At 36.2% G+C, this 14957-nt stretch overlaps 1 protein-coding gene across 1 annotated transcript in view; it reads left to right on the top strand.

Moving 5' to 3' along the window:
- Positions 1-14957, top strand: part of CD109 (CD109 molecule) — a 129489-nt gene that overhangs the window by 72067 nt on the left and 42465 nt on the right. Inside the window, exons 16-20 of the mRNA XM_041725239.1 lie at positions 5298-5372; positions 5767-5827; positions 10392-10533; positions 11435-11552; positions 14677-14790. Coding sequence (XP_041581173.1) covers positions 5298-5372; positions 5767-5827; positions 10392-10533; positions 11435-11552; positions 14677-14790 — 510 coding nt within the window. The remainder of the gene's footprint in view (positions 1-5297; positions 5373-5766; positions 5828-10391; positions 10534-11434; positions 11553-14676; positions 14791-14957) is intronic.

The raw sequence follows: 14957 nt of genomic DNA, 5'->3' as shown, positions 1-14957 counted from the left end.
TATATTTCTGGATGAAATTGGAAAAGAAAGCTTTAGATAATTTTGAAGTACTTTCTATTTTGGTTATACATAATGGTTATATATAATTACAGTCTTATTGAATCAGGAATTTGTAGTATATTAAGGGACTGAAATTGCAGAAAACTTATAAACCAGGAAATATATGAACATCTACTGTTACATAAACTAATCCCCTATTTGTTAATCATTTCATTTTTATTTGTAAATTCTTGATATATCCTTGTGTGCCACTGGCAGTTGAAATCTAGATTGTATAACCTATGTCAATTAATTAAGTTCAGCGATTAACAACATATAGGAAGAAAGATGTAAACGTAGATGTAGACCAAAGAAAGATGTAGACCAAATTAGGCTAATTTGGTCATCTTGTTGTAAATTACTTCACTTGAGAAAAATTATATGTAATTTTCAGCCTATAAAGCTCATTTTTTCTCAATCCCCTTTTAAAAAAACTCCTTTAAAACTAATTGGTCATTTTTTCTCTTGACTTTTTAAAAATTTACATAATTCTAAAAAGCCTATAGCATTTTGCATTTGATTTGACTGAATTTAGTAATATCTCTCACTTTATCAGTCTCTAAATTCTTAAAAATATTATTTCATTTTTGTTTCTGTAGTTATGTACACACACACCCCTGTCTAGTGCTCATATTTTGTTTATCTTTTAATATATTTACATTAAATTTTGTCCTATATTAAGATTGCTATCCCAGCTTTCTTTTAGCTCATACTTTGCTGATGTATTTTTCTACCTTTTTATTTTCAAAGTTTTGTATGTTTTTCCTTTAAGTTTATCTTGCTATATTTTGCTTTTTTTTTTAGGTTTTTGTTTATTTGTTTGAGACAGAGAGAGGGTGCACAAGCTGGGGGGAGGTAGAAGCAGGATCCCCACCAGAAGGAAACCCGATGTGGGGCTTTATCCCAGGACCTTGAGATAATGACCTGAGCTGAAGGCAAATGCTTATACCACTGAGCCACCCAGGCTCCCCTTGCTTTTGTTTTTTAATGTCCGGTAGTCCATAACTTTTAATAAGCTTATTTAACCCATTTACAAGTTCGGTAATTCTTGTTCTAATTAAGGCTTATTTCTACTTTATTTGATATTTTTAAATGTGATTACTTTCTTTTTTCCCCTTCTTTTTATTTTTCTTCTTTCCATGTGTTAGATAAAATTTTGCTCTTCTGGTTTAGAAGTCATACATTCTGCTTTTGTTTCTATGACAGATGCCCTTAACTCACAGACCATACTCCTATTTATTTATCCTTGTTGATTTCTCACGGCTATCAATATTTGTATCTTCATCTAACAAGATGAGCATTTTAGTATGCTCTCATTTTCTTGCACATCCCTTTTGTCTTTTACCTGTTACCACCTTTTTCTCCAACCCCGGCCAGACCATGTTGCTATCATACAGGATTGTAATTCTGTGTCATTATTGATTGCCCTTCTGATCTATGTTCTTCCTTCATTTTTTAAAAAAGATTTTATTTATCCATGAGAGACACACACAGAGAGAGAGAGGCAGAGACATAGGCAGAGGGAGAAGCAGGCTCCATGTAGGGAGCCTGATGTGGCACTTGATCCTGGGACTCTAGGATCACGTGCTGAGCCAAAGGCAGATGCTTAACTGCTGAGCCACCCAGGCATCTCTCTTCCTTCATTTTTTAATTCTGAAAATTTACATCTGTAATTTCTTCATATATTTCCTCTTTGCCATTTAAATTTTTCTCTTCTTCTGAGACTCTTGTTATTCAGAGATTGGCACGTCTACTTCCTTTATCCATATCTCCTAGCTTTTTGTTTAATGTTCTCTGTCTCTTTGTCTTTTCTGTTTTTCTTTGAGAATGCTCCTCAGGTGTTTGCTCACTGATCATTTGTCAGTTGTATCTATCCTACTTTGATTATTTATATAGAGTTCTTTATGTCAGCTATTATATTTTTAATATTTATTATTTTCATTTGGTTCTTATCTTTTGTTTTTGTTTTATATAGTTAATATTTTTCCTTATCTCCTTATGTATATTTACCATGTTTATTTTAATTATTGAGCTGGCTTTTTCAATATTTTTCTTCATATGTTATGTATAGTCTACTTGGATGTCTTTGTGGAAGTCATACTCTTTGGATGTAGTTGATTTGGCAGCTGTTCTGATAATGTCTGTTGACGAAGGTTGAACACCCTATTCCAATCTGTGTAAATCTTGTGAATTTAAAGAGAGGTAGTGGTCAAGCTCCAGGGACCAGGGAACTATTCTTGCTCCTCCCTGTGTACTGCTAGCTTTTATGTAGTGTCTCACTTTTAAGCTCTTAGGGAAAAGCATCCCCAAGAAGAGGCAGTCTCTTGAGATTATGATTCAGCAACCATAAGGGTTTGGAGGACAAGAGGAAGAGTGAATGCTTGGGGCTGTGAGTCTATCCAAAGGTTTTCCTTAGTTTCTCACACCAGAAGGGTAGAGATGCTGACCTGGTATTATCTTCCTGACACTTGTACAGGCAGTGTAGACTGCTGCTGCAGCAGTTAATAAGGGCGGTGAAAATGCAGGGAATGATTTTCCTGAGGCTACCCCTTGGAAAGAAGCAAGAGCAGACTTTAAAAACTTTTTCCCTAGATTGTCTGCCTCTGGCACTTTCTGTCACCAGCTTCCTCCCAACACACCAGTTCAAGATATCCTTCACTCTTCCCAAGTTTTCTCATCCCACTCATCTGAGTTTCCTCCTTGGCTTTCATTGTTTCTCCAGAGTTGGCTCTGGGGGAGGGAGTTAGGAGCCTGTAGTGATAGACTATTTTGGTTTCTTTTGTTCTTGTTAAATTTGTGAGTGGTGCTGAGAGATTCTTGAGCACCTTGGGAAAATTTAAGTGTGCTAGATCTTCCAGAAATTATTTTCAGACACCAGCCTTTGCTGCCCTTTTGGCAATGCCTTTTTATTGAGCCACTGAGGAAGAGGAGAATTTCTTTTCAAGATAGATGCTTCTTCCTAGGTAATTCTATTGATTCACACTGGAGTGTCAGCAGGTGATCTTGCATGTATTTGTGTCCTGTAGCAGAGTTTGAGTCATGAGTCCAACACTTTTTCTCTCCATTATGTCTGGCTCTGGCTCTGTTGCCTATAGTTGGGTTGACTATATTTGCCAGCCTGTTGGGATGTTATGACATTTCCTGTTTTCTCCTTCTGTTGTTTTCTTCTTTGTGCCTGTTCTAGCACCATGTTTGCTTGCCATGGAGGTAGCAATGGTGGTCGTTAGCATGGCAGAAACAGTGGATGCGGGTGTTTAATTTTAAACAAGGTATTTTTTTTAAACTTATACTTAGAATCTTTCATCATTTTAATTCCCACCTTTGTTTTAATTTGTCTGGTTAATGCTAATGTAAATCAGGGAGATGCATTGGAATAGTTACCAAAAAGGGTATAATATCTTAACTTTTTTATTGTAGTGAAATATATATAACATAAAATTTGCCATTTTAACCATTTAAAAAAAGACAATTCAGTGTCATTAATTACTTTCATAATGTTGTACAGCCATCATCACTGTTTCCAAAACCTTTTCATCACTCTAGAGACTCTGTAACCATGAAATGATAACCCATCCCTCCAGAAACCTCTAATCTACTTCTGTCTTTATGAATTTGCCTAGTCTAGATATTTCATGTCAGTGAAATTATATAAAATTTGTCTTTCTCTTTCTGCCTTCTTTCACTTAGCTTAAGGTTTTCAGGGTTCATCCATGTTGTAGATGTATCTGAACTTTATTTCTTTTTATGGCTGCATAATATACAATTGTATTTATCTACCTTATTTTGTGTATCCATTCTTCTGTTGAAGGGTGTTTAAGTTGTTTCTGTCTTTTGGCTATTGTGGCTAATGCTACAGTGATGCACAGCATGCATGTATCTCTTTAAGTCCCTGTTATTTTCATTATATACATGGGAATGGAATTGCCAGGTCATATATATGCTAGTCTATGTTTAGCTTTTAAAGGAGCTGTCTACTCTCTCTTTTAGCCTATTTTACTCTCCCTTGCTAGCAATGAGTGCTGTTCTTAAAAAAAAAATAGCATTGCTAATGTGATAATGCAAATATCTCAGTATTGAAAAAGCTATCTCATTGATGTGATTTGTGTTACTTTGTCAATGAGGTTAAATATTTTTTATGCTTATTAATCATTTGCATTTCTTTTTTGTGAATTACTTCTTTTTGTTATTTTTAAAACTCTAACTGATATTGTACAGAACTTATATTAACCTTCTGATTTAACCCATTTATCTGTCAAAAGTGTGGGTTGTTTTCAATGCTAATCCCTATGTGTTGGTTTAGTCAACTGGTGACATTTAAGTTCTTCTTGGGCAAAACTCAAGCATACCCCCCCCCTTTTTGTTTTTTACTATTTAATTAACTAATTTAATTTAATTTTTAAAAAGATTTTATTTATTTATTCATGAGACACAGAGAGAGAGAGAGAGAGAGAGAGAGAGAGAGAGAGAGAGGCAGCGACACAGGCAGAGGGAGAAGCAGGCTCCATGCAGGGAGCCTGACATGGGACTTGATCCCGGGTCTCCAGGATCAAGCCCTGGGCTGAAGGTGGCGCTAAACTGCTGAACCACCTGGGCTGCCCTAATTTATTTATTTTAAAAAAGATTTAATTTATTTATCAGAGACAGAGAGCGAGAGCAAGAGCAAGCATGCACAAGCAGGGGGAGGGGTGGGAGGGTAAGGGAGAAGCCGACTCCCCACTGAGCAGGAAACCCAACCAGGGCTTGATCCTTAGGACTCTGAGATCATGACCTGAGCCGAAGGCAGACACTTAACTGACTGAACTGCCTAGGTGCTCTTATTTATTTATTTGAGAGAGAGTGTGTAGGGGGATGGGGCAGAAAGAGAGGGAAAGAGAGAATCCACAAGCTGACTCCCCACTGAGTGTGGAGCCTGGTACAGGGCTTGGTCCCAGGACCATGAGATCATGAACCTGAACTGAAACCAAGAGTTGAGCGCTTAACTGACTGAACCACCCAGGCGCCCCTCAAGCATACACTTCTTAGGAACTCTTGATTCTGAACAGAGTAAAGATAAGTTAAAAAAAGAAATGTAGTTTTAGCTGATTGAATCATGCACAAGGCATGCACATACAAATTTTATTTATTCCTCCATTTGTGTCATTTTCAAATTAGATAAGCTGTGGGCTATATGATATCTAAGTAACATGCAAGAAATATTGCAGAGGGCAGAACAGGTTGATATGAATCAATTCATTCCATGTATTTTATTTTCTCCTTAGGTGGTCCATGAGTTGGAACTATATAACACAGGATATTATTTAGGCATGTTCATGAATTCTTTTGCAGTTTTTCAGGTATGTTTAGTTTGTTACATAATTTGAAAAGATATTAATATCTTTTACTATTGCAAACACTTTCAGAATTCATTATCTGCATTATGAAATGGTAGCATTTTGTTAAATGTGTTGAAGTGCAGCATGTTATATAAATATAATTTGAAATGGAAAGATAATCATCCTTCCAATTTTGAAAGCAAATGGAAAAAGTGCATGTGAGAGAGTGTGTGTGTGTATCCTGTGCATGAGAGGGAGAAATTCTCAAAAATGAGATAGGGTAAAAAAAAAAATACTTTCACATATGCATAAAAATAAATGAACATGAGTGAGTTAAGAGTGTGGGAGACTGCTGTGACATTTTATAGAGCATTTAAACTTTTATTTTTAAAGAAAATTAAAATTATTTTTCTAGGAATGTGGCCTCTGGGTATTGACAGATGCAAACCTTTTGAAGGATTACATTGATGGTGTTTGTAAGTAAAACCTGGCAATATGTTTTTAAAGTATTTAAGTCTTTAATCTCAGGTATTTAAAATTATGTATATAGGTATGGTTACTTTCTGGTTGGACATGGTAATCATGATCTTCATTTTCTGTTTTCTTATCCTAAATCTTTGGAGTATTATGTTCATCTGAGCCATGACATGGAATGTTTGGGTTCCTATCTAGATTTTTGAAATGAATACTTTCCATTTGCTCTCTGTAATTCTTTGAGATGGTTATATTTTTGGACATATTGGAAGATCCTGTGCTTTAATTTGTATTGCAAACTCTGCTATTATTTTGGAATTAGTTAAAAGGAGCAACATTAAAAAAATTCTTTTTAATGATTTTATTAATTTATTCATGAGAGACACAGAGAGGAGAGAGAGAGAGAGAGAGAGAGAGGGAGAGAGAGGGAGAGACACAGGCAGAGGGAGAAGCAGGCTCCATGCAGGGAGCCTGACACGGGACTCGATCCTGGGTCTCCAGGATCACACCCTGGGCCAAAGGTGGTGCTAAACCGCTGAGCCACCCAGGCTGCCCAAGGAGCAACATATTTTTGAAACATTTTTGTACTCTAGCTTTTTGATGTTCACCTGGAATATAACCCAGATGCCATAAAGTATGCTGGTGTGTGCATGTATGCACACACACTCACGTGCATGTGTCTCATCAATCTGAGTTTCTCCTGGACAGCGTCACATCTGTATATCCTGGTTCCCAGTATTGCTAGAGTTGCCACCCAACTAATAAGTGTGCTTTTAGTAAGAAGTAAAAATGTTTTGACTGAAGGAAGTGTATAAATGTGAATGGTTAACTATAGAAATTGTTGCCTTTTCTTTCTAGTAACGTTAGGCTAATGTCATCTTGTAATGCTCCAGAACTGTCACAGTTCCTATCTCTGAATTCTCTATTCCTGTCAGGTGTTCTTGGTTACTCCACACTAAGCCCCAGGCTCTCCAACTTTGGGCTGGTTTTTGACACCACTGGATACCTGGTCCACTGTCCTGAAGCTAAAAAGATAATTTTATAGTCTTAAAAATTTTATGAAGTCATTATGATTTTTATATATTAAAGACAATATGGTGCAGTCAACTTTCTCCATATATTCATCCATCCTAGACACCTTCTAAGCCATCTATCTTTTTCCAGTCTTTCAGTATTAGCTTTTACTCATCTTTGGTCTTCTTTACTTACCAAATCCTGATTTTCCATTGTAATACTCATTCTATTGTTAGTAATACTTATTGTATCCTTTACCTTTCCTGAGAACTTTCTTCTGCTCCCCCCCCCTCCTGTAACAGAAGAAACTTGATACTCTTACTAGCATACTGTGTCCTTAGAAACCTTCTCAAGTGACTGACATGACTTTTTCTGCTTCTCTTCTGGATCAGGGTTCCTAGGTACATAGTATACAGTGTTATCTTGACCACTTCAAGATCACTGTTTGGCAACCCTTAGTTTAGAGCAACTTCTCATTTGAAGCTCAAATATTTCAGTGATAATTCCTTCAGTCAACATTTAGGTCCCCTACTTTCCCTTTACCTCTGTATGCATTGATGAACCTCACAAAAGATTCAGAGTCCTTAAAGTCTTACTCCTGTTATCATCCTGGGAAGATTTGACTGTCCCACATGTGGTTGATCCATCTAATATATACTATCCTGTAGTCACCACTATGGCATCAGTAGTGACCCAAGGTCATTTTATCACTGGAACACTGTTCTACTTTTAAAGTTTCAAATGCCTGTCCTTCTACCTTGTATATTTCTTCACTCCTTTAAATCTATCAAATGTCTTTATCTTTTCTAGAGACCAAATATCTTTTTTGGTCTTGACATCTCCTGGTTATTGGGAATTATTGGCTCCTTCTGCCTTGACTTTCCTCCAATGCCTTGTCTGGACTACATGGTTAATCAATTCAGTAGAATTCTTTCCTAGTTCTTGTACTTCCATATCATCTTCCCCATTACACCCAACTCTGGAACATCTTGACTGTTTATCTTACCCCTCTGATTCTATATCCCACAAATACCTTAAATTCAATATGTCACAAACCAGGTTTATGATCTTCTCTTTCTTAACAACTTTGCTTTTCCCTAATATAACTTTACTGATATGTGATTCCTTGAATGGATATAATTTCAAATCCGTGTTAATGAAATCATCATCTACCTAGATGTCTAAATCAGAAATCCAGAACTAATCCTTAATCCCTTCCTTTCTTTCTGTCAGATGTGGAACAGCATGGTGGTTAGGAAAGGAATTGACATCAACTACTTCTGGCTTTAAATTCTGGCTTTATGACCTGAGAAAATCAGTTAATCTCTCTCAGCCTCAGGCCTCCCAGGGAAATATAGGACTAATAATATTCCTGGTATGACAGGGTTATTATGAGATTAAATTCAAAAGCACATAAAATGCTTAGCATGTGTTTAGCACTTCTAAGTCCATAATTCCCTATTATCTTTTCTTATTATCTTATTATTTCTTATCATATTCTTATCTTATTATTATTATCTTATTCTTATCTTATTTCTCAGGTCCAGTTTGTTCATTCATTCTTTAACAGATAGTGATGATATTAATTGCATGCCTAGCATATATGAGGCAATGAGATTTCAGCTTGGTCTAGTGGGGCAGAACAACATATCATTAGAAGTGTGTGCTGAGCACTGGGGTGGGAAAAGTACAGCATGCCAGGGGAAATACACAGAAGTCACCCACCCAAGAGACAGAGCAGAATCATCTCTTGAGACTATCATTCCTCTCCTCTGTTTGGCTTCAGGCCCTTGACAGTGTCTCCTTGATCATTGCAAGAGCCTCTTAACTAACTTTTGCCTGCCTTCATTTTCCCCTACCTCTAAACCATTGCTCACAGTGATGCCAGAGTTACCGTTATAAAACATGGGCTACATCATGTTTCAAATTTATTTTAAAACCTTCAAAGGGTCAGAATTGATTAAATGATTACTCTAAGTCCTTCATCATGGCATATGTGATATTTTAATATCTGGACCTTGCCATTCTTTTTCTCATTTTATGGCACTCTTACCTAATACTCACATCATATTCTGGACATGCCTTTGTACTTAGCTTTCTGCCCTCCCCCCGCCCCGCCCCTGTATGGGATACTCTCTAACTAGAGACTTAAAGAAAATGGAATTTGCAAACAAACAGCAACACTCCTGCAAAATGGATTTTTTCCCCTAGCCATACTATTTTCATTATTCAGATTCTGGGTAAAATCAGCCATTCTGTGCACAATAGGCATTTTATATATGCCTGTTATAATTCTTACCATGTTTACTACAGTTTGCTATTTGTCTCCTCCATAGACTATGAGTAGAGCTCACTACATTCATCTTTGTATCCGTGGTACCTACTACAGTATATTGTTTTGCATTTTATTTTATTTTTTATTTTGTTTTATTTTTATTAAAAATTTTTTTTTATTTATTTGAGGGAGAGAGATTGAGAACATGAGTGGGGTGGGGGTGGGATGGGGAGAGAGGGCAGAGGAAGAGGGAGAAGCAGACTCCCCCTGAGCTGGGAGCCCAATGTGGGGTCAATCCCAGGACCCTGACATCATGACCTGAGCCAAAGGCAGATGCTTAACACACTGAGCCATCCAGACACCCCTGTTTTGCATTTTATTTTGAAATAATTTTAGACTTCTAGAAAAGTTGAAAAAATAGAAGTGGGTGATAGAAATAGAAAGAAAGCTTTTAGTGGAATATGGGTTAGGATGCAGTGTTATGGCTTTATTAGATGACCTGTTCCTTGAGAATTTGGGATTTACTGTTTCATGCTTACTTTAAAAAAAATGTAGATATGTAAACAATTTGAAAAATTAAGACTTTTCCAAAAATGGTTTAGGTTAACGTTGACATTTTTGGAAGTGTGTCAGTCTGTATCGCAACATGACTTTTTTTAAGCTAGTAAACTGGTTGATTGTAGTATCTTATGGCTGGTATAACCAATGGTAATGATCACTAAGGAACTGAAAAGAGAACAAAATTGGAGGGAACTTTAAAAATGTGATTAATTGGGATCCCTGGGTGGCGCAGCGGTTTGGCGCTTGTCTTTGGCCCGGGGCGCGATCCTGGGGACCCGGGATCGGGTCCCACGTCGGGCTCCCGGTGCATGGAGCCTGCTTCTCCCTCTGCCTGTGTCTCTGCCCCTCTCTCTCTCTCTCTCTCTCTGTGACTATCATGGATGGATAAAAATTAAAAAAAAATGTGATTAATTGTTTTTTAGCAACTGCACTATAAGTAGTTTTTCAGGTAGTAGTTGTACAGGCAGGGAAGGTTTTTTTTTTTTTTTTTTTTTCTCGTTTTTTAGTTTTGGTGCTTCTGTAACTGGCCTCAAAGCCTTGGGTAAGTCACTTGACTTCTATGAGAATCAGGTATCTCATCTGTAAAATGAGAAGGTTGGATAAGATGAACTCTGACGTCCCATTTAGCTAAGAGGTGTTGTGATTCTGTGAACTAAGTTTATAATCATCCTCTACAGTGACTTTTTTCCCTAACAATTATCATTGTTGATTTTTAGATGACAGTGTAGAATTTGCTGAGAGGTTTGTAGAGGAAAATGAAGGATACTTGGTAGATTTTCATGACTTCTCTTCGGTTAGCAATCCACATGTCAGAAAGCATTTTCCAGAGACTTGGATTTGGCTGGACACCAAGATGGGGTAAAGATTTGTAATGTTCTTTGCTCATACATACTTTGTCTAGTGTTAGTTTTAAATAAATTTTTTGTTCTTTCTAATGTTTAAGTACAAATATTGTGATTAACAACTAAATAGATGAAGAAGTTTTTATTTTAGAATGATATTTATTGTATTTAAATGTAGTATTTAGTAAAGCCACATGCAAATTGGGGCAGTGAGAGTGTCATTAAGGAGAAGCTGGACTCCTTCTAGTGAAGGGTGTTTTTAACTTCTTTGAAGTTTCATGGTTCTTATTAGAGAAAATTGCTGAGAGTACACTTACTGCCTTGGAGTGGGAAGCACTCATAATTACTCCCTTGACCTTGTGGCTCCTTGTAAAATCTCTCCATGAGCCACAGGAAGAAGAGCACAGGTGATAGAAGGATTCAGATTAGTTGACAAACCCTGTGCTATCTGGCCTGATGACTGAGCAGATGAATCATGAAACCTTCACATACTTTATAGTCAGCCATTTATGGAAACTTGAAATAAGACACAAGTCAAACCTCAAAAAAAAAAATAGCATTGACTAGGATAAAGAGAAAGTTTTATGCAAATTGACAGAAATAAATTACATTAAATTTGAAAATAGATATTTATTTTCTATATACAACATTTATAAAAATAATTGTCATTCTGAAGGTATAAACACTGCAGAAAGCTTTCAATGGAATATGGGTCAGAATGCAGTGTTATGGCCTTATTAAATGACCTGTTCCTTGAGAATTTGAGATCTACTGTTTCATGCTTACTTTAAAAAAATTTAGATCTCCAAACAATTTGGAAAATTAAAACTCTTCTAAAAATTATTTAGATTATGTTGACTTTTTTGGATACATGTCGATTCATGGTGTTGTGATTTTTGTTTTTATCTTGACTTCAGTTCTAGGATATACCAAGAATTTGAAGTTACTGTGCCTGATTCTATCACTTCTTGGGTAGCTACTGCTTTCGTGATCTCTGAGGACTTAGGTCTTGGATTAACAAGTACTCCAGTGGAGGTAGTATATTAAAGACTTTCTTGTAAATGTTAGTGTCCAAAGCAAATAAAGTGTCAACTCTTCAATGGATTTTCAAAAATGATTCTTCTGATGTTGATGTTTAGAGATTTGTCAGCTTTTCCTTTTGTTTTTCATTGGTTTTATACTTTAGAATGTGAGCTGTGCTAAACTCCTAAATGTGCTACATCCATATTAAGATTTGGATTAAAAACTTTATAACTGAATGAATCTAGCTATTTCCAAAGGCCAGAAGAGAGAGAGTTTCTGTGTATTCCCTCTGAAAAGAAAGGACAGAACTTCTCAAGATGTACTTCTAGCAGGCATTCCTTCATATTTCTGGTCAAATTGCATCACATGTTACTTTCCAAATTAGTTGCTGCCAAGAGGAATATAATGACCATGTTTGGTCTTAGACCAGTAGCCCTTACTCTGTCATATCTGAAGCCTTCTCTTTATAACAGATATTTTGTTTTCCCCTTTACCATCTGGAATGAAAATCATAGAAAATACAGTATATCTGCATACTCAATTTAAAAACATGAATATGATGCCTTAAGTGAAATATGAAGGAGAAATAAAAGTAAGGTGTAATAAAATAATATATATTATAGTGTATAAGTGATCAGACATAGCCACATTAGAAGGCATAAATCTTTAAATATTTACTCCATGCATCAAATCACCCACTGTGTAACAGCTGCAAGTGGAGTTTGATATACATATGTTGTTTTAGCAACTCAAAAACCTTGATTGATACTGCTTGTAGTGATGTCAGTCTTTGAGATCATGAACCACTTTTGGTAATGTTACAAACACAAAAATATGCACTCTTCTGTTGATTTACAAAATAGTTGTATTTATGAAAAATTCAGTGTGTGTTGAAAAATGCTTTGGGTTTATATATAAGTTCGAATTAGGTTGTAAGTTCAGGTCATCATAAGTAAGTACTTTATGTGAATGTCTGAAGAGGCATTTAATCATAAGAGATGTGGGACAATTCTTCATTGTCTGGGACGGTCCTGAGCATTTCAGACTTTCACCCACTATGTGTCAATCGTACCTTTCAATCATTGTAACATTCTAAGACACTTCCACAAATGTCTGAGTAAACCTCTAGAGGGAACTACTGCTGCCAGTGACAACCATTGGCCTAAACTAATCAAGATTTATTTTCAGAGGCAGGGTAGGGGTTTAGCTGCCGCTGTAGGATTTGGCCAACAATATCAGAATTGGGTCACCAGGGAGAAAGTACATGTGCCTATATATGTTAGAAGGTAGTAAGCAGAACATCACTTAGACTTTCTCCATGAGTCTAAAACAAGAGCTGTTTGACTTGGCCAGTGGCTTTTAAAGCAGATTGGTGGAGTCATTATAGCATGGTAGGTGAGGAGCTGGGCTTTGGCATCAGACATGCTGGGATCCATTTCTGGCTCATTCATTCACTAGTGATGTAATCTTGTACTAGTTACAGAGATTTCTGAGCTTCTGATTTCTTTTCTGTAAAATATGAGCATAGATCCTGCCTCATAAAAGTTGTAAGGATTAAATGAAATAATTTGTGTAAAGTACCTATAAACTATTGGGACTACATCAAAGTAAAAATTTCTGGACAGTGAAAGAAAAAACAAAACTAAAAGGCAACCTAATGAATGGGAGAAGATATTTGCAAATGACATATCTGATAAAGGATTAGTATCCAAAATATATAAAGAACTGATAAACTCAATACTCCCAAACCAAATAATCCGATTAAAATGGACAGAAGACATGAACAGACATTTCTCCCCAGAAGACATACAGATGGCCAACAGATACATGAAAAGATGCTCAACATCATTGATTATCAGGGAAATGCAAATCAAAGGTGCAATGAGATATCATCTCACACCTGTCAGAATAGTTAAAATCAACAACACAAGACACAACAGGTGTTGGTGAGGACGTGGAGAAAAAAGAACCCCTTGTACTGTTGGTAGGAATGCAAAGTGGTGTAGCCACTCTGGAAAACAACATGGAGGTTCCTCAAAAGACTAAAAATAAAACCACTCCATGATCTAGGAATCACACTACTGGGTATTTACCTCTCAAAAAACAAAAACACGAATTCAAAGGGATACATGCACCACCTGTTTATTGGGGCATTATTTACAACAGTCAAATTATAGAAGCAGCCCAAGTGTCCACAGATAGATGAATGGATAAAGGAGATGTGTTATAAATATACGATGGAATATTAGCTATAAAAAGCATGAAAGCTTTTTTTTTTTTTTATTAACTTTTATTGGTGTTCAATTTACCAACATACAGAAAAACACCCAGTGTTCATCCCGTCAAGTGTCCACCTCAGTGCCTGTCACCCATTCCCCTCCAACACCCGCCCACCTCCCCTTCCACCACCCCTAGTTCGTTTCCCCGAGTTAGGAGTCTTTATGTTCTGTCTCCCTTCCTGATATTTCCCAACATTTCTTTTCCATTCCTTTATATTCCCTTTCACTATTATTCATATTCCCCAAATGAATGAGAACATACACTGTTTGTCCTTCTCCGATTGACTTATTTCACTCAGCATAATACCCCCCAGTTCCATCCACGTTGAAGCAAATGGTGGGTATTTGTCGTTTCTAATTGCTGAGTAATATTCCATTTGCAACAACATGGATAGAGCTAGAGAGTATAATGCTAAGTCAAATAAGTCAGTCAGAGAAAGACAAATACGATATGATCTTATTTGTGGAATGTAAGAAACAAAACAAATGAACAAAGGAAAAAAAGAGGTAACTGAGAAACAGATTGAACTATGAACAAACAGATGGTGACCAGAGAGGAGATTAAAGAGGGGGGTTAAAGAGTATACTTATCATGATGAAAATAAAATAAAATGATAAAAAAATAAAGTCCCTGGGTCCTAGTAGGCATTTATAAAGTGTAGTAATTACTCTATTAAATAGCATCATATCAATTTATCATCATTGATTTGGGATAAGTTGCTGTTTGTTTTTTGTTGGTAGGCAAGTGGACATTTCTATGTGGAATTACAAGCTTCACAGGTTTTGTGAGATTTGCTTTTAATTGCATGAATGTGAAGCATTTTGATTTGAATAAAATATATATTTGTCTTTTCCAGCTACAAGCCTTCCAACCGTTTTTCATTTTTTTGAATCTTCCCTACTCTATTATCAGAGGTGAAGAGTTTGCTTTGGAAGTAACCATATTCAATTATTTGAAAGATGCCACTGAGGTAATATATTAAATGTTTTGTTAATTCACACTTCAGAAAAAAAATGGAGAAAACACACAGGGATTGGATTGTTAATGTTTGGGTATCTGGGAATTTAAGCATTTTATACATTTCTGAGAGGCTGGAAATAAATATACTTTGTCAGTGATTTCTTCTACTTATTCATG

Source organism: Vulpes lagopus, chromosome 1 (assembly GCF_018345385.1).
Source record: "Vulpes lagopus strain Blue_001 chromosome 1, ASM1834538v1, whole genome shotgun sequence".
Taxonomy (NCBI): Eukaryota; Metazoa; Chordata; class Mammalia; order Carnivora; family Canidae; genus Vulpes; species Vulpes lagopus.
This window is presented reverse-complemented; position numbering and strand designations above follow the sequence as displayed.